Genomic DNA, 21,866 nt, shown 5'->3' with positions numbered 1-21,866 from the left:
TTTTTTTTTATGATAGCTAATGACCTTATCTTATATATATTATACATAAGAAAGGGTATATCTTATATTAAATAATGATTTCTAAAAAAAGGGCGTATCTCAAAAATGGTCCACACAGACGATTTTTAACGAAATTTTGAAAGGCTTACTCGAAAGTGTGTTTTCCAACTTCCTGGAACGATAGCCGGCAGTTTCATGTGTCTAGGTCCAACCGTTCTCGACATACTAGCGCGAGCGAAATTCGCATATGTCAGTTCACCTTATGTAAATGAATGAAAGGTGGTTTTCATGCGATTTTTTAAATTTATAATTTTTTTTACGACCATAACGACGCCCGACGTTATGGATCGGGCGTCGTTATGGATTATAATTTTTCATTAATATATATATTTTTTTAATTGTGGAGAATTATAATTTTTCAGTAGGGAAGAAGCGGAGCTACAATAGAATTTAAGGAAGTTTATAAAAAAAAAAAAAAAAAATAGTAAGTTTTATCAATTTTTATTTTTGTAATTACAAAGGTTTAGCTAAAACAGATTTTAAGAGAGAAAAAAGTTACATTTATATAGAATAGTATATTTTAGTATTTATATATAATTAAAATTGTGCGCGCGTGTGTGAGTATACAAATAAATAAATAATTTAATATATTATTTATTAAGAGATAATAAGGTGGTTTACTGAAACTGAAAATTATTATGACACCCCACCCCGTTCGCTTCGATTAATATACAGAGAATCCTATTCTTAATACGGAGGTTGTATTCATTAAACACAGTTCTAATATTTAGTGACTGACAGGTGCTGCTATGTTGCCAATTATCCTGAATTTTCCTTCCCCCTTGGACCCCTGCCTGCCAAGTTTGGCATCAGGTAATAATTCACTTCGTTGCGTATTTGACTTAAACATTTACATAGAATAAACCTTCCAAGCTATAAAAAAAAAAAATAAGAGATGAAAAAAATTTTTAATTTTTACGGTAAAATTTTTTTTTTTTTTTTTTTTTTTATTAACGAATCAGTATATTATACTGATAGTTTTACTATTATTTATAAAAAAAAAAAAAAAATATTTTCCTAAAATATTTAAAATCGATGTTATATTCCCCATTTGACAATAAATTATTTGATATTTGTCGTTTTTGTAGTAGTGTTAAAAAAAATCATACTTAATAACTTTTTGTTTATTTTAAGTTTTATGTTATATAATATAGTTAGTAAAATAATCACTGATTTTATCATCCGACCTCTTAGTTAACCGGATTTACATATTTTATTATCCGTAAAATTTACATAAATTATTGCTTCTTGTAGTATTCGAATTATTTAAGAGATTTTCTTGTAGATGATTCAGAGATTAATTATGATTCAAATTAAATATAATCTGAGATAACTGTTTATTAAAACGTCGATTATTCGGACCTCCATATCTCAAATATTTTGCGACTTAAAAGCGATGACAAATCTACGAGAACTTTAACAAATCTTAAATAACTTTTTTGTTTATTTTAATTTTTAAAGTTTTATAATATAGTTTGTAAAATAATCACTGATCTTATCCATCGGCTCTCCCAGTTAACAGGACTTACATGTTTCATTTATCCGTAAAATTTACGTATAAATTATTACTTGTTTTAAGTACTCGAGTTACCAGAGATTTTCTTGTAACAAAATTCAGAATTAATTCAGATTCAAATTAAATATAATCTGAGATTAATGTTTATTAAATTGTCGATTATTCGGATCTCCATATTTCAAACATTATGTGACTTAAAAGCGGTGACAAATCTGAGAGAAAAATAATTATTAAAATGCTGAAAAAAATCGCTTGTTGAACCAAGACTCAGATTTAAGTTTGTAACTATCACGCATCTTATAAAATTGTCTTTAATAATTTTTTTAATTTCAGAAATTAAAAAATAATAAACTGTATATTTTTTATTGTTATATTTATCCGAGAAATGATTAGGCATAAATGTGCACAAGGTTGAACATCGAGCAGCGCCCGTGCGAAGTTAGGTACGGTAACTAACTGTACTATACTGCATCTTGAAAAATAATAATATTTTTTCTTTTACCTCATACAGAGCGGGGGAACGCATGCGCATGCGCAAGTAAGGAGTATTTCAGACCTTTTTATTGAAGAGAAATGAATTTGTGTAAGTCTCGACATTTTTTTATCTTACACGGTTTTGGAAGCAGGTCGTGTTAAATGTAATTAAAATGTTTAATATTTCCTTTTTTAAATATGAATGGAGATTCAGGCAATTCCGATTCTCATTTAGTATTTTTGTTTTATTTCACCAATACGTAACGTTAAATTTTTTTTTTGTTAATCGATGCGTTCCCGTAAGCTGCGAGGTATCATTTTTGAAAAAAAGAATGCAACATAGTAAAATTTCTTATGCGAATGTGTTTACTTCCAATAACAAAGGAAGGTTTAATATTAAACTGTCTGTGTCGGTCGGTCGATCGTTATTATGAGAAATGAAACTACAGTGTAGGACATTTTAGATGGTGTGGTTACTTTCATAATTATTTATGAAATTAGTTTTGGAGCGACGGTATTTGCAGTGGTGGGGAGCGACAAAGATATTACATACGTGCAGTATGGAATCCAGCGGCCATCACGGGTTGATTACACAGTTCATTGACTGCGGTAAGTAATTTTATATTATTTTAATATAGCATAAAATAAGTATCACTAGGTATGTTAGATTAAGTCAAACTAAAGTTAAAAATGTTACTAAAACCTAAATTAGATTATAAACCATTTAAAATAAAATATTGTATTTAGAACTTAGCAGTTTTGTATATTTAGTTACTTCATTTTAGTGTTACTGGTTATTTGGTGCTCTGAGTTACCAGTTAAATTAAGTGTTCATGAATACATAGGTTTATAAATGCCCGGTTTATGAACTGAGCATATATAACTTTGTCAGATTTTAAACAACATATGAAGTATTATTTGATTTTAAAGCATTTCCAAGCTATTGCACCTGGAGTATACCTGAAAATATTTGTATAGTGTGGCAATATTTGAATTTTGATTGTTCACACAAACTCTTGTTTGTTTTTCATCCGCTTTGAATCGTTGCATTTGTTACCTTGTCTGACCAACGTATTTTTAGAAGAAACCTGTAAGACGAACATCTCAAAGGTTTCAAGCTTTTTAATAGATGCCTCATTGAGTGTCCAAGATTCTACCCGATACAAGAGAACAGAGAATATATAACATCTGAGCATTCTTGTACGCAAGCCAATGAAAGGTCTGGTGACGCAAGCACGTTCTTAAGTCAGAAGAAGGCTGATTTAGTCCTTCACAAGTCTGCACTTAATTTCCAGCTTGTGATCCCACCTTCATCAATACTACTCCTAAAATACACATTTTTCATCCTTTATATTAATACGATCAACCCAAGTACAGAATTAATAAAATAAAAAAATAGGATAACACACCTACCTTATTCCGTAATCCAAGCAAGAGCACTTTCACGAGTACCTTGCATCATCAGTTGCTGTATAATTGTTCAAATCTTTCGTTGCAAATTGCACATTAAAATTAAAAGTGAGATTTAAAATTGTTCCCTAAGATCCTTTTCCAATTAAATCAAAACAGAAATAAAACTAACATTTTTTTTATATTCAAAATTTTAAATCGTATATACAAAATATGAAATCATTAATAAAAAAATCAAATTAAAAGTAAAAATTAATAACAAAAATAAAATAAAATAAATAGAAATCCATGTAGACTAGTTAGCCAAAGTTATATAACTGTACACAGCTGAAATATTATGAATTACCAATATCTATAGAAGTGCTGCTATCTACAACAGCTTTTCTATGATTGTGTAATCCTCATATTCTATATGTAAGTTGATCAAATTAAATTAATTTTTTTATTTATAAATGTAAAATCTTTTTTAAAATGTCAAAAACCTTATTTATATTAATATTGTATTTTTTAATTTCCAGTATTTCTAAAATTTGTATGTATATCCGACATTGAATGTGTATTATTAATGATGATCAGAAATGTTAGAGAAACCCAATTTTCTACTTTTATAATATCTAAAGTGTTCATCAAATCTAGTTTTAAAGGATCTAGTGTTTACCTATATAAATATGGTCATAATCATTGCATTTTATTTTATAAATACCACACAAATTATGTAAATCATATGAAGCAATATGTGTATTATTTTTTAGATGTTTTATTAAATGGTTATTTGTCTGGTATGCAGGTTTAACCAGATTTTTATCGTAAACCCTTGTTATGTTTTCAACAATATTATCAGTTTTTTTTTTGTCTTCAGTCATTTGACTGGTTTGATGCAGCTCTCCAAGATTCCCTTTCTAGTGCTAGTCGTTTCATTTCAGTATACCCTCTACATCCTACATCCCTAACAATTTGTTTTACATATTCCAAACGTGGCCTGCCTACACAATTTTTTCCTTCTACCTGTCCTTCCAATATTAAAGCGACTATTCCAGGATGCCTTAGTATGTGGCCTATAAGTCTGTCTCTTCTTTTAACTATATTTTTCCAAATGCTTCTTCATCTATTTGCCGCAACACCTCTTCATTTGTCACTTTACCAACCCGTCTGATTTTTAACATTCTCCTATAGCACCGCATTTCAAAAGCTTCTAATCTTTTCTTCTCAGATACTCCGATCGTCCAAGTTTCACTTCCATATAAAGCGACGCTCCAAACATATACTTTCAAAAATCTTTTCCTGACATTTAAATTAATTTTTGATGTAAACAAATTATATTTCTTACTAAAGGCTCGTTTCGCTTGTGCTATTCGGCATTTTATATCGCTCCTGCTTTGTCCATCTTTAGTAATTCTACTTCCCAAATAACAAAATTCTTCTACCTCCGTAATCTTTTCTCCTCCTATTTTCACATTCAGTGGTCCATCTTTGTTATTTCTACTACATTTCATTACTTCTGTTTTGTTCTTGTTTATTTTCATGCGATAGTTCTTGCGTAGGACTTCATGTAAGCCGTTGATTGTTTCTTCTAAATCCTTTTTACTCTCTGCTAGAATTAATATATCATCAGCAAATCGTAGCATCTTTATCTTTTCACCTTGTACTGTTACTCCGAATCTAAATTGTTCTTTAACATCATTAACTGCTAGTTCCATGTAAAGATTAAAAAGTAACGGAGATAGGGAACATCCTTGTCGGACTCCCTATCAGTATATATATATATTTTAAATATACATTGTCATTTTCTGTGTGTTATTTATCGGTATTAAATATGTATAATAGTTAATTTTTGACATTTGTTTTTTGTATATATTATGTACTAAACATTCATTATAACCATTATATTTGGTAATTTGTTTTATAATACCTATTTATTTATTTTATTTATTATATCCATTATACTTTGTGTAATTGATTGTATAATTGATGTTCGTATAAGTATTAATTTTGTGTGACCACAGATGATTTGAATATTTATGTTTGGTGGTTTGGTACTTACGTATTAACGCCACCGCAGCTACAGCTTTATTTAAAAACAAAGTAGTCAATCAGATTTCGGTGGAAAATTGGCCGAAACAGATTCAAAACAGAATATAAATGGTTATTTATTTTATAAATATAATAACCAAACTTAACCTACGCTCGCTTCGCTCGCTAACCTTGACTAATTAACACCGTAATTTTTTGAGTATTTATTTAATAAATTCAGTAATTATTGCAATTTGATTATTTAAATAATAAATAATTGTAATTACTGAATGTATTAAATAAATACTCAAAAAATTACGGTGTTAATTAGGTTAAGTTTGGTTATATTTTATTTATAAAATAAATATTTATTAATTTGTGTTAAACTTTATATCGGCCCAATTTCCACCGAAATCCGATTGACTACTTTGTTTTTAAATAAAGCTGTAGCTGCGGTGGCGTTAATACGTAAGTACCAGTGGTTTTGTTGGTTGTGAGTTTCCTATGTACTGAAGTTATGAATTGATTATTTTTATTCCTATTATCTATTTCGATACAGTCATCTACGTGATTTATTCTCTATCAATTTCAAAAGTAAATTTCAATTCATTATGGTAAGAATTTAACTTGTTCAAAATTATTAAATGTTCATTTTATATAATGGTCTTTAGACCACAAAAATATCATCACCTTACCTAGTTCAAAGTGAAATATCATGAACATAAGTAATGCTATTTTGTATTGATTTATTTTTTATTATGTTGATTGTTTCATTTATGGGTATGCTAGGAGTACATGTTACTTATGTCATAACTAACGATCCTGGTGTTATCCCCAATTTTTAAATCTTTTAATTTATTTACAAGTTTGTATTCATTCTTTATGTTATATTTATAATCCAAATTCATTTTGATTCTAAGTATTTTATTTATTATTTGAGAGATGATGTAAGAAGGGGCAGTTGTGAAATTAATTAAAGGTCGCATAGGTATATCAGGTTATGTATTTTTGGTATTCCAGGTAATACTTTATATCTTTCATCAGAATTTTCATCCTTTACAGCTTCACACTTGGCTTGTGAAATAATTCCGCTCACCTGATCTTTATTGACGACCATGTATTTACTCTTTTTGGTGTTTAGACTTAAGCCATATTTCTCACATGTCATGAAAACTTGATATAAGAATATTTACAAATATGCTGCTCATAGTATTTATTTGTTCCTTTTTTTTTAATTTTACCATTTTTTTAACAGTTCCATAAATGATTATTTTGTATTATCTCAATCATGCATCTTTTTCATCTCTCTTACTTATCTTTTCATTTAGGTGAGGTTCCTTTTATAACTCAACTTTTGTTACTTTCTATTCTTGTACCCAAGAGACTGAATCAAATTTTCTGTGTACTTTTATTCTCTTATTTCTGAATTTCTGCAAAATTCATTTTTTTTTAAATTTTAAAATAAGTAAAGAATATCTTTAATCAGTAAGATTTTGAAAGTTGTCTTAAAAATATACATAAAAATGTAATATTCCATTTAACCAACTATAAATGGCCAACCAACTAATATTTTATAAAAAATATTATTGAATGTTTTTAAAAAATAAAATTTTTAAATGTAATATTTTTGAGATAATTTTCAATATCCTTTTTGTAATCTGTGAAAATTATTTACAGGTGCTAAGCAGATGTCCTGAAACTTTTATATCTCATAATACTGACGGCACGTATTTTCCAAAAATACTTTCTTATTCGGTTTAGTCTCATTTCATTATTCTAGATAAAATCCCTCCTGTACTGTGAAAAGACAGGATTCTGTATATTTCATTCTAAAAATTAAATGTGAATGCTAGCTTACATGTGCTGTAGAGAACCATTTCTCCACTGATTTTAAATGGTGTACAAAATTGATTGTTTTACAACAAAACATACTGTATTAATCTGTTATATCATTTTTGTTTTGTTTTATCGGGCTATCTGTTTCAGCTCTCTATTCTGGCTCTGTTGAACTGTTAAGCACCAGATTTATCAGAGGTAACATACAGAGTTACTTTCTTTGAAAATAGTGGAGTTCACTACTTCACTACACTGTCAGTTCCTGTAATTATGGATTTGGAAGAAAAGGTTTAACCGATAATGAGGGAAAACTATGAAAGTGCTATTAGAAAAAAAATAATAAGCATAAGGTAAGAAGCATTATCAAATTCGGTACTCTTGTTGGTAAACGGTTTTTATACTTTTCATATTAAGATTCATATTATTTTTCTGTAGTGTTAAATTTTATTTTAAATTCTAATAACATAAAACGCATCTAGTACAGAATATTGAGGTAAGACATACCTTAATCTTATCATGAAAGTAACTTTTTAGGATTCTCTATCCTCAGTCAGTTGAATTCATTTAATTAAACTGCATATTAAATAAAGATATTACAAATTAGAAGTACTAAAATAAACCATATAATAACAAAGAAATGTTAAGTAACAAAATAAACATAAAACATATAGCGATTGAAAATGAATATGTTACTACTTTAATTAATAATATTATATTATTATAACTACCTTATAAACAATACATAACAAGACACAAAAAAGTGAAATCATATACATAAAGTGTTTATATATTAATTATATCATTGAAAACATTACTAAAACTTACAGTAAAGAAGTATTTAAACCAGCACGCAAACCTAATAACCATATAATTAGATATTTAAAAAACCCAAAATAATAATAATAAAATCAACAACTTGTGTGGAATTAATAAAATTAAATGTAAATGATTGTGATATTCATAAAGGAAAAACAAAAGATCCTTTAAAACTAATAAATTAGTTTTTTCTAATATGGCAAACCATCTGATAACAATAAACATAATATTTCCGATGTAAATACAAATTTTGAAATATTAGAAATTAATAAAAATGACATAAAATTAATTATATTAGAAAAATATTACTTATATAAATAAAAAACATAATTTCAATTTGATAAACCATCTGACAGTATTTAAAGAATACGGTCTTATAAAAACAATGAAGCAGCACTCATGTAATACATTAATATGCAATTTTCATTATAACATTATAGTAATGTAACAGACATTTCATCATTTTTAATATCTTTATTTAATATGCAGTTCAATTAAATGGATTCATCATGACTGAGGATATGGAATCCTGTAATAGTACTTTGATGATAAAATTATGGTAAAATGTTACCTGATTTTTATATTAATAGAATTTAATTTATATTTAATTTAATATACAGAGTTTGTAAAACAAAATTCTGTATAATGTTAGTAAGAAGATAATTAACTTTCTTTGAAATTTTTCACATTTGATTAACAAATGAGAAAAATTTATCGGTTAAAAAAAAAGTTTTAGAAAATTCATTATCTAGGAATTTCCACAACAGTTTTATGTTATCTTTTACATCTCCATCTGGTATCAGGTTACCTTATTCTGGATACCTTAATTATATTCAATTGGCTGCACCTTTACATAATATTCTACCAAGTAAAAACAAAATAAAAATTAGTAATAGGGGCTGAGGAGACACCGATTGGGATCGGCAAAGAGTCATAGGGGAAGACACCTGTCTTGTGATGATTCTGATTGCCATACCAACCCTCTGTTCATAGCCATGATGGGCTTTACTGGAGATTGTCTTTTAGACCCTCTTAGCTTGATAACACAACACAGTCATCAATTCAGTCTCTGCCAGTATGCCATCGCTGGAAATACCTCAGCAGATATTTTCAACAGCTACAAGATTAGGAGAATAATTAATAGATTCGCAGAAGCACAATCCCCGCACCTTCTTCTAACACTGAAGGTTTTTGTCTACAGTTTGCCGGAGTTGAAAAAATGATAGCTGGGGGTCAGCTTGGAGTTTAACATCAAAGGGGGCATTAAAAAGCTGTTTTGGTTTGCTAGCAGATGATAAAAATCCCTCCAGTGATTGGTCACAAATATATTGAACAGAAACATTATGACTTCATTGAAACTATTTTGGAGGATGAAGAGCATCCTGGCAATCATATTTTACAGTGGTCTCCATTAACTATATTTTTGTCTCTCTCTCTCCCTCTCCCCCTCTCTCTCTCTCTCTCTCTCTCTCTCTCTCTCTCTCTCTCTCTCTCTCTCTCTCTCTCTCTCTCTCTCTCTCTCTCTCACACACACACACACACACACACACACACACATATATATATATATATTATAAAATCTTTTTAATGATATTTGGTGTGATATCAGGTTCTGATTTTTACCTGTTTGTAACAGAACGCAAGGTTAGCGAGAGTTTATTATTTCACTACTAATTGCAGAACCTGGACAAGTATCCCTTGCTGGTGTGTCATTCTTTTATCGGGTGGTTCATTATTTATTTAGTGTGCGGTTATAGATTTTATGTATTTTATTTATGGACGGATTTTGTATTTGCGTTCTGGTTCTTTAAACCGATGAGAAATAATTGACTGGGGCTGATCGTGGGAGACTAGGTGTATATGAGCTTCGTACTCCCTGCATAATTACCTTTCATTCTGTCCTCTGGAGTCCTTTCGGTGCTAGCGCCTTTCAGTCTAACAGGAATTTGTCTTCTGGAGACCCTAGTGTTTGGAGGAAGCAATGTGTGCTCCCCTTTATTACCAGTTTGTATATAAAGTCCTAAAACTAAATACAAGTAAGATCTCATTTACAGAAATACTTTGGTCTGATTCTGCAGTTTATTAATGGTTAAACAGTTTTAGAAAATATAAAATACACAATCTTTTCGGTGTATCCCTTTGTCGGATCGAAACAAAATTTAACCCTGTGTACAAGTAAAACATATTGGGGGAATAGTATATGTTAAAACTTATTTTTTTAAAATATAAGACTAACAGTTACAACTTGTCATGAGTTTACAACATATGAGTAATGTTTAGCATAATTTTTTAACCCCAATAGTTATTTACAACCCCTGACGTAGGAGTTCAAATGGTAAAAATGTGATTTGCTTGAGAATTCATAACGTCATTGGTATTGAACCTATAACAGCAAAACTAGTGTCATTAAAAGGCCTAACTTAGTTTTATGAATTCTAAGAACAGATTAAAATTATACAGTTTACAGGGAACTATTTAATGTTTTTTTTGTTTATAATGAAGAGTCAAGTTCATTGTTATAACTAATTTTTTAAAAAATACCTTATACCAAAAATGTTATTTGGTTCTATCATATCGTAGATGAATAAATTTTCAACATTTGGAAAAAATTATTATGTTTGTACATAGTGTAGAACAACAGATATAATTGATCTAGTTCATGAAAGCATGGAAAAAATAAATATGTGGAAAACAACAAAATAAAATTAACTGATCAGAACTGCCCTACTCCATTTGTTACATCTTCCTGCTCTCGTTATGATGTTTCACATCAAAACTTTTTTTTTTTTAATGTGTTCCACTTTATGTTTCAGAGGTATATATACTTACACCAGAAAACATAAAATGTGTTTACATAAAACCATAATTATGTATAACAGCCGTACATAACAAATGCGTACGAATAAATAAAAAATAAGATGCTAACAGTATTACTATTTTCCAGTGATTCCTGTACTTCTGTGCTGTGAGTCTAACTTCTGCTCAGCACCATTACTGGTAATGGCTGTCCAGGGACAGCAGCAGGTCGGTTGAGGGTCAGCCATTGTAGGGATCCTAAGTAATATCCTGATTGCAGTAGCTTAGCTTTCTATCTTGTCAACAGGGCATCTGGGGATTTTGATCCAGGTTAGGAGGTTGGATGGCTGTGTGAATTGCCAGCCCACACTGCTTTAATGGTACTGGCTCCAAGAATTATGGAATTAAAAATTAATTAATTAATTAATTTTATTTAATTATTTAATTAAAAATCGTAGGCAGTTCTGATTTTTTTAATATAATACACATATTACTATTTTTATTCACTTAATTTATTGTATAATATTTAGAAAATTGTTTTTAATTCTCATTTTGCAAGGTTTACATTAATACAAAACATGAGAATTTTTATTAACGAATTTCAATAAATATTAGTTGCACATACAAGTTGGAAATTGAAGATGATAGGCCTACTGTATCATTAGTTCAAAGTTACATTTTTAGGAATGTTCTTTATATTTCTTATTTACTGGTGCTACAGCGAAAAAGATAATGTAGTTAAATTTTCATAATCGGTTATCTGGTGAGTGTCTAGATAACTTACTGTTTCCTTCCAGCCTATCAAAGCAAATACATTGAAAGTGATACAATAATAGTACATTTGTTTAAAATTCTTTTTTTATATATTAGGTATTACAATAGCCCGATGCAATACCCAAACATCTGGGCTACAGCCAAAATTTAAGTCTATGGCCAAAAATACAACAGAAATCACCTATTACTTTACAAAAAAAATCCAAAAAAAACATATTTTTAGTATTTTATTTGTGTTTTACATAATTTATCTGTATTGAAAATAATTTACCCTCCCACCATTCATAGGCGATTATATAAAAGCCAAATGGCACAGCAACTGATTATGCAGGGCTCTGGGGACCATCACCACAGATTCCCTGACTACCTCCCGCCAGGCAGAGCCGACTTCATCGAAGACCTGCTTACAGACCTGACAGCCCTTTTCAGGGCTACCCCACCAAACATACACTAACGGTCCTTTTTAGGCCCACCACTCCAAAAATCTGAAGAGCTCTTTTCAGGGCGACCATGACATTCTAAGGTGCCACGTGCCTTCAAAATCATTCGGCGATAATATGAAAGGTATTCTGGATGAATATAGCAAGATTCTTAAATTTAAACCACAACCAGTCCTACTTAAGTGTTAATTGACATAACTAGCTTTACAGTAACTCTATACTAAATGTAGGAAATTTATTAGAAACCATAATATCAGTGGAATTTAAGTAAAAGCTCTGAAAACATTTATAAATGTTATATACTGGCTTCAAAAAGATTGGTTTGTCATTGTCATCAGGGTTTACCATAGTAATGTTAACCATTAACATAATGTTAACCATAAGGTAACCTTACCTTATGTGAAGTGGTAAAAGAATGTTGAAGTAAATAAAGGTGGGTGATGACCTATTATAAACAATGCATTTTGTTAAGTATAAGGACAAAGTAAATTATAATCTTAAGAAAGTTATGATCAGCACAAAAAAGAATGGAATATTTCGTCATCAATGGAACAGGGATTTGTTGATTAAGGAGGATGGATCTTAGGTTAACATATTGGATGCAGAACCGGTTAATTATGACCTTTACATGCATTTATATTTCTATAAATGACAGATATCGTTAGAAGAGGCAAAACTTCACAAGATAATCATTTCTGTAACACATCAGTGGAAACGTGAACACTAGATAATGGGAACTTGTAACGCATGAAAATTACATGCGTTAAAAAATACCGCTATAATGTGTTAATCGATGTCAGAATTACACAATTTTTAACACAGGAAAGAGTAAAGAAGAGTTAAAATACTGAATTTAAAATGTCAAGAGTGCTACTCGTTAGCTACAAATACACTTAACCAAAATACATCTATAACAAAATGAAAACATATACTTAAAGGAGTTGTAGGAATCAGTATGATAGGTAGAGGGTAAAGGAAATGGATGTTTGACATATTTATAGCCTAATTAATAAGTTTGAAATTGATATGGAGAAAATGAAATCAAAAAACATTCACATCGTAGAATGTGCCGGTATATTAAAGTAGGAGAAAAGGTGTTAAACTAGAGACCATACAGATGATGTCCAAGACTTCCGAAATGAGAGAGAAAATGATTTAGTAGGAGTGAAGAAACGGATGTTTGGTCGCAAAAGATGCTGCATTATATACGTTATAAAAATGTTTCTGAAAAATAATAAAACAGATAATTAAATGAGATTATTGAACTGTTGCTAGACAACAAAATTTTAGATTTTATTGTATTCATTCATAATTTAGACATTAACACAGTCATACGTATATTTAAAAATTTTATAATTTACTACACAAATTTCATTAACAAATACAAATTTCTTGGATAATCACGGATAAAATTACTCTTAGAGATATTTCTTCCAGACAAAGTAAGAAAAAATTTATTAAAGTATCTAAATTTAAAATTGTAGCATTATATATACTAGCTTAGAGTATTTCCAAGGGTATATATTATACATTGTAATCATGTTTAAACAGTGTATTAAATTAGTATATATTTGTATAATATTATATTATTTGAATTATAAAAATAATTATCTATGATCTAGTCACAATAATTTGTATAATATTATATTATTGAGAAAATATGAAAATCTATTCGTGTAGTATTTTATTCCTAAATTGATAATTATGAAAAATCGATTTTGTATATAATCTTATCATCAATGATTTGATAGAGTTGTGGATACAACTATATATAAAATTGAAATTAGGTGATATGAGAGATGTAATACACAGTCGCTCATAAATCGCAAATAAATCAAATATGGCATAATAGTACATTTTATTTTGCTTCAAAAAATTAGATTTTTTTTCCATGAAGTCACAATTTACAGAAACACATTTCATCTGACCGGTGAACCAGTTTTTTCATTCTGTCAATGAAGGATTCTGGTAGGCTTTCCTTGATCCACAACCTCATTGCATTCTTCAGTTCATCACCTGAGATGAAATGAATAACTTTAATTACCCTCCTCTTTAATTACAATGAGCGAAACGTGATAAGTAGGAGGTCTAAATCTAAGGTCTGTATGTGTTGTTCAAACCTGGCTTCCAAGTCTTATACTAAGCATTATGTATAAATTCTGATAAAATATAATTAATTTCAATGTGTACTTAGTATTTAACAAAGGATAGGCAGCATTTCATTGTTCTAAATGGCTACTGGCATTTTCTATGGTTGTGTCTTGCACTTCGCTTGTACAAGAATAAGTTTTTCAATAGGTATATTATTATCAGTTTTTGTGGGTTTTAATTTGTTTTATTTTGAAGTTATAGTTCAAGATATTTTTATTTTGCCTATTGGTAGTAAATCCATTTTTTGGAATTCATTTTCAAGTAAATTGAAAATTTGTGTGATCCACAATCCATTGTTTTTTTATTACTTCCTTGTACAAGGTAAAGTATTATGATCGTGAAAAATTTCGGTTTCCAGATTTTAACAGAAATATCCATTTTGACCATCCCTAAATCCACTTTGACTAGTTTTGGTATGGCATCTGTACATACTTATGTATACATCTCGCATAACTCAAAAATGATTAGCCGTAGGATGGTGAAATGTTTGATTTGGGACTGCTGTAACATCTAGTTGTGCACACCTCCCCTTTTGATTGCAATCGACAGAACCAAAAGTGTCAAAAAAAGCCCAAATCCAAAAAAAATTGGATTTTGGTCTTTTTCTCAACTGCAGTAATAAGCCCTCATTCAGAGCTTTTCAACAATATGTTATAAGTGGTACTTTTCACTGGTCCTATAGTTATAGCCAAATAAAATTTTAATTAATGAAATATTGGATCTTAGGGAAGGCACATCGGTTTGAATCAGACTTCATCTCCTTTTATTTTTAACTTCTTTTTTTTAATTTACATATATTTATTTATTAACCACTAAAAAAAATCTTTACGATGAATAATGATTCAATAACAACAAAAAAAAGAAAAAAATATAAGTTTTTAATGAATTAAAATTTTATGTACTTTTCATTAAGTGTAATGTAATTTAATAGGCGTACAAGGAAGTGATCAGATTTTTCATTGTTATTTCTCTTCCTGTCATTTCAATCGCTTGAATTATGTGATTTCTGTAATTTTTGCCTCCAGTGTTTTTAATTTCTTTGGCTCTTTGGTTTATTGGCTGCTTCTAATAGTTTAATTCCTAAATCTTTAAGGTACTTGGAATGATGTTAATCACTTCCGAATTGCTACTTTGTTAAAGTATACTTTGTATTGTAAATTACTTCGTATTGTAGTTATTATTACTTTGTCTTGTATATTTCAAAATATTTTGAATTCACTCATTTTAGATTAGGTACTGTTGACACTACAAATGCTCACTGGTAACTGTTAACCGATAACCTAAAAACAAACTAAGTTAGGTAACTTCATAACCTAAAATCAAATTTATTTGCCTATTATCCTAGAAGAACCTAGATTTCTATAGGTTAACCCCCCTGGTTGATCTAGTAGTGAAAACGTGTCTTCCCAAATCAGCTGATATGAAAGTTGAGAGTTCTAGCGTTCAAGTCCTAGTAAAGGCAGTTACTTTTATACGGATTTGAATACTATATCGTGGATAACGGTTTTCTTCAATGGTTGGGTTTCAATTAACCACACATCTCAGGAATGGTCGTCGAACTGAGACTGTACAAGACTACACTTGATTTACACACTCATACATATCATCCTCTGAAGTAATACCTGAATGATAATTCCCAGAGGCTAAACAGGTAAAAGAAAGAAAGGTTACTGACCTGGATCCTTCGTGACCCAGGTAAGAAATCTTTCTCTTCAAACTGTTTATTACAAAAAATATGACATACTTTTTGCCAATTGTAATTGAATCCTGTTCTTAATGTTTAATTGTAAAATACCTAAAAGGTTAAAAACTTTTGAAAATGAATAATTGAAAAAAATAATAATTGTGATTTCTGGGATCATGTGGACCCGAGCTTTGTACTCGGTGTTAATATTGTATTTCAAAAAATTAACACAGCCATTCTCAAAAACAAGAAACATTTTCTGATAGGTTTATTAGAAAAAGTGAAAATTAAAGCCATCATTCTGTTAACTGTTGGCAATAATGAGGGACATTATTATTCTGTAATAACTATTCATTACTTTCAGACATAGTAACTCTGACTGATCCCTGTTGCACTTGTTGCTTACATGTATCACAATTGAAATTTTTTATATGTAAAATGAATTTCTGAAAACATCTTCTTAGACATAAAATAACAAGGTTGGAGTAATTTTAATTTTTTTTCACTTTCGAATAAAAATTTGAACCTAGACTGATCCAGGAGGAATCATATAACCTCTCACTATTTGTTTTAGAAGAATTTTACAGAACTTTCTCAGCAGATCAAAAGTGGATGCTAACTCTTTTGAAGATCACTTTTATTTACTGTTAGTGTATGACTTTACTGCAATACAAATTTACAACATATATGTTGTTAAGAAGGATTTAAAGCCTGGTTTTACTTGTAGTTAACTTCAGCCTGTTAGTTTGATCTTATAAGCATTCCCCAAATAAGAAAACGGTAGTCCCTAGACAAAGGAATGGTTTTCTTATTTTCCACTTGCTGGAATACCAAATTCAGATATATCTGTGATGCATGACATCACAATGAATAACATTTTTTTTTTATTTCTTCTGTTTCAGTTCAAATCGTCAGTACTTAAAGAAGTAATGAATTTGATTTGTAGTTTACATAATTTCATGATTATAAAAATTTTCATTCTGCAATAACTTATTTCCCTTTGTCAAAATCGATTCAAGAGCCTTTAGCAAATTTTCTGTCAGGCCTGTTTGTGATTTTGGGTCGAAAATCTTGAAACCCACCTTGCAAAGTCTGCAGACCCTACATGCTTTGTAGTAATAGAACGGGTACTTTTTTGACTGGTAGCCATTTCCAAAAAAATTTCATCAACCATAAGGTGCTGATTGTCTTCAGTGAGGTCACAGATTGATCAAGAATGTTGCCATCTAATACACTTGTCTTAAATATTGTGACTCTTTTTCTACATCTGGCTATTTGTCTTATTTCCTGGTCCGGTTATAGACTTGGGTATATGATAATGTCATATCCCCAAAATGCATATGCAGTCTAGTCAAGATTTTACAGGTTTTTATGCTCTAATTTGTGAGAAATTTAATGGTAGTGTCTTGTGCTATAACATTTTGACCTTTTCCCGGGATAGGTATTGCTAACCAGAGAGACATAGATGCGTAGGCGAGGGGAATGTCCATCCCCTTCCACCAACTCTATTTTTAACTTCTTTCATCAACAACACATGTTCGTATGTGAGCTGTGAAAGCAGAATTCAGTTTATATTTATTGATTCTTGTAATTTTTCAAACCAAAATATCATCATTTGTAACTGTATTACGAAAAAAAATTTGAATATGCATAAAGTATCATTGTTTAGAGCTCACGATTAGGTAAATGTAATAGAAGCAGGGTTATTAACATAATTGAAAAAGGAAAACTACTGGTGATCAGAGGAATATTGATTTCCTATGAGAATTTTAAAAATATTTTTACCTCTTAATTTGTGTAAGTATATGTATATATTATTATTATTATTATTATTATTATTATTATTAAAATATAATAAATACATATGTATATATTTACTATTACACCAAGTTTATTTTTATACTCCATGAATATGTTTGTACATAAATGTTGTTTGCTTAAAATTTGGGAAGTGACCTGATCGGAAAAGATTTTCTTTAATCGTTGTTTTTATTAAATTCTGAGGATGGGTTTAGAAATATATTTATCCAGATAAATTATTTTCTGATAGTGATAGCCTTATAAGTTAAGTTATACTGTAGCTTAAACAGATAGTATGTTATATAATTATATTTCTATGTAGTTTTATTTTTGAGTTATTGATTAAATCACATAATATATAAAATAATATTTAACTACCGTAAATGAAATTAAGAAAAAATAATGATTTCTATTTTGTTATATATTTAATTTATAAAACTGTGGTGACTGCAGAAAGTTAATAAGGAATTAAATATTTAGACGGGAGAAAATTATATTACAGAAATGGAAGTGTTTTTGTAATTTAGGAGGTAAAATTGCAAAGAATTCATTCCTTAATGTAGACTTAAAAAGGAAGATAGATAAAAAAAAAATCTGCTATCAAATACAGATTTTAGAATTAGAAGCAAATGCTTGAAACAATTAATGTAGATTGTAATACTTATGGCAGTAAAACACATGAACAGGTAAAACTGTACGGAAAAGGATAGAGAGTATGAAATGTGGGGTACTAAAGGAGGTCATAGAAAATCAAATGTAACCATCAACCTCATGTTTGCTGTACATAATCTAAATTGAAAAATCTTTGATGACATCAAATGATTAAATTTCCCATACATCTGGTTCGATGAAAATGCATAACCTGTAAATAGTTAAACAACAAACCGAAGTCAGGTTTATTTGAAATAATGAAAATTGAAATTTTCAACTGCTTTCTTCATTGAATGTAAATTGCAATTCATATCAAATGAAATACATTTGATATTTTGCTCTGCAAATAAAACTTCGGTCTGTTGATGAGAGAAACTTGCTGTTTTATGAGCACCAACCATTACTATCATGGGGAAAGCAACTTAACTAAATGGGATTTTGTTAACCGTTTCCAAAATCAGATTTATATGATAATAAAAGATGACCATTTATAAAAGTTTGACGCTTAACATATTCTTTTTATTCATTAGCTAAAAAAGAGAGGCTTTTCAAAGATGACTTTCACCTCATCTTTGAATTGAATCGATGACCGGCATTCAAATTTTTCAGGTTTGAGAAATGGTAGTAATTTATGGGCGTCAAATATAGCACATGTAAAAGTGCTCTGGGGTAAAAGACAAAAGATTGGGTTATAGTTTCTGTGGACTTCATTCATATAATTTACTCAAAATCAAATTCTCTACAAGTCTTGTTTTAAAGCTGAATGTGTGTTTATCACCCATTTGAAAGGGTTATTTTACACTAAATATAAGTGTTTTTTGACTCCAATCTTTTATATTTAACCTGAAATTTTATGAAAATTACTAAAAATACAACTTTGGAGCTTATTTTTTTTTTCAATTTTTCAGATTGGAATTTATTTAAATCCACCAAATTGATTCCATAATTAGGGTACCAAGAATTGTAGACCGATTTAATTTTACTGAAGAAGCCAAATCAGGGGGAAATTATTCGCAAGCCCATACTCAACTATAAAGCATTTCTGATCCTCTGTATGAGCTTTCTTCTTTATTTTTACTAGTAGAAATTGTTGCAACATGTCCTGTAAGTTTGTTTACATTCTTCATAACTCCTACTTCGGACATATATATATATCCTGTATTTGTGTGTGTGGCACACACACAAATACAGATTACAGAAGTACTGAAGGATTTACAAAGAATGAAACAAACTTTCAGCTAAATATGAAGAAAAAAGTAAATGGTGAAAGTAAAGAAGAAAGTTCATATAAACAGAAGGTCAGAAATGCTATGTGTAGTTGATTCAGCTAGTATTGCTGATCTACTTTTCTTATGGGCAACAAGTACATGGAATCATATAATTTATACTTGCTGGATTTCAGCAGATTTTGATAAAATATTAAATTTTATAACCGAATTAAATTCAAGTTTGATAGAAGTCAACAGTATTATTATACTTTTACAACTAGAAGAATTAATTTTTTTAATTAAATTTAATTTTTTTGACAAGATTATTTTACAGAAGTATATTTTACTTTTCCAGCTATTAGCCAGAGAAACCTTATCAAAACCTCTTTCTGTAGCAAATTCTGTATTTCAGGTGTAGCAGAATACGATAAAAATGCAACAATCACAACAGAATTCATGTCATTCTTTGTTAATGGTGTCTCAACAGCAACCATCATCACAACCTTACTCATGTCTTCCAAATCCATCAGTAACGTAGTGCATGGACTGCAGTTATGCTCCTGAAGTTGTAAATGAACCGGTGAAAAATTGTGGATGTGCCCTAGCTGTCAATAACAAGGTTAAACAAGTTTGCTCAAACAGTCCTAAAGTACCATGTGAGCTAACTTGTTCAACCGATAGATGGTTACCTTTGAAAACTCGGCACCATCACAAGGGCCTTGTTCAAAGCATTGCATGAATGGACGATGTGCAAAAATGAATTCATTTGCATATGGTTCAAGTGCTTTACAGCAATTTTCATTTCCAGCAGTGAACAATCAAAATCAAAACAGATCAATATTACTAAAAAACTGTATACCATCAAATTTATCTAGGATGTGTGTATCTGATATGCAGCAGGCACATGGTATGAAAAAAATCACAAAATCAGTTTCAATCGATGGCAGCATCCAGTTTACCAAGAAGACAACAGGTAACAAATTTTTCATGAAATAAAAATAGATTTAGTTAATTAAGGTAAAATTCACTAATATGAGGCCAAAGAAACAACCAGAAATTTATTCTGTGTGAGCTTTATTGGCAGTTGCCATATAATGGTTATTATTGAAAATGCATTTGGACACGTTTCCCAATTTTCTATACTTTCTGTAGCTTGTGTTGAGAAATGTATTTAAAAAAAGTCTATTACAATTATCTTTGACTATTAAGCACATAAGTTTGATAGTGAGTTTTTGTTGTCTATTTCTGATTGTTGATATATGAGTATATAAATACATGCACACAAACAATCCCTATTCTCCTGTAACTGGACAGCTCTGTGCAACTACGTCTTTACAATAAGATAACTTTGACAAAGTGCACAACACAAGAAAATATTAAATAAATAAATTTTTTCTCTTTAGGAACATACTGATGTGACCTAATGACAAGTAGCTTTTGAATGTGATGTATTGGCTTTGATAATATTGCTATTTGTTTCTTTCCACTTCAAAAAAAAAATGAATGCGGTTGAAAAAATTAATCTATTGCAGGAATCATTAGTAAGAAAAAGTAAAATTTGCTGTTAACACGCTCAAGAAATATTGCTGTTTTCTAATATTGTCATTTTTAATATATTTAGTCCTCCAACTTAAAGTAAATTTATTCTACATACATTGTGTAGTATTCTCTAACAATTTCATTTTAAGTTAATGGATTATTTTACAACAAAAATACTTTATAACCTGTTAATGCTAATTATATGAATTGTTATAATATTACTATTAAGAATTATAGTTGTTTCATTTTCAGAATGGAAATGACTGTTTGTCTGCAAAAAAATATTGTTTAGTTTGTAGAGTTGAAGTGAAAACTGGAAATAAATTTGGAAGTTCATTTGCAAATGTAAGACTTAAAAAAATTTATCTAAGATATATTCAAAATATCACTACCAATTTCTTTTGTCTCTACTAAATTTATTAAAATCAAGAGAGGAATATTTTAGTACAGTAATTTCAAACAATACATTTTGAGTAAAAGGATATCAGGACTGGCAATATAACATAAGCAAGTTTAAAGAGTCAGTACAGATTAGAAAATGTATAAGAGCCTACTTACTTACACTGAAATTTTAGGATGCTGGCTGTAATACAGAGTGGAAAAAAGATTAACAGGGTTTTAAAGCTACTTAATATATCTAATCTTAACTTACAATAATAAATCACAGGTAAAATGAAAGGTAACTCTTTAAGTTTTTTGTA

At 29.4% G+C, this 21,866-nt stretch overlaps 1 protein-coding gene across 1 annotated transcript; it reads left to right on the top strand.

The window, feature by feature from the left end:
* The first annotated feature begins 20,302 nt into the window (after positions 1 to 20,302).
* Positions 20,303 to 21,451, top strand: LOC142330587 (uncharacterized). Its single transcript, XM_075375975.1, has 2 exons — positions 20,303 to 20,599; positions 21,418 to 21,451. The coding sequence occupies exons 1-2, from the start codon at positions 20,308 to 20,310 to the stop codon at positions 21,426 to 21,428; spliced, it is 303 nt and encodes a 100-aa protein (XP_075232090.1). The 5' UTR covers positions 20,303 to 20,307; the 3' UTR covers positions 21,429 to 21,451.
* The last annotated feature ends 415 nt before the right edge of the window (positions 21,452 to 21,866 follow it).

This window comes from Lycorma delicatula, chromosome 9 (assembly GCF_047948215.1).
Source record: "Lycorma delicatula isolate Av1 chromosome 9, ASM4794821v1, whole genome shotgun sequence".
NCBI classification, from domain to species: domain Eukaryota; kingdom Metazoa; phylum Arthropoda; class Insecta; order Hemiptera; family Fulgoridae; genus Lycorma; species Lycorma delicatula.
Note: the sequence above shows the minus strand (reverse complement) of the source record. Positions and strands in the feature narration are given on the sequence as shown.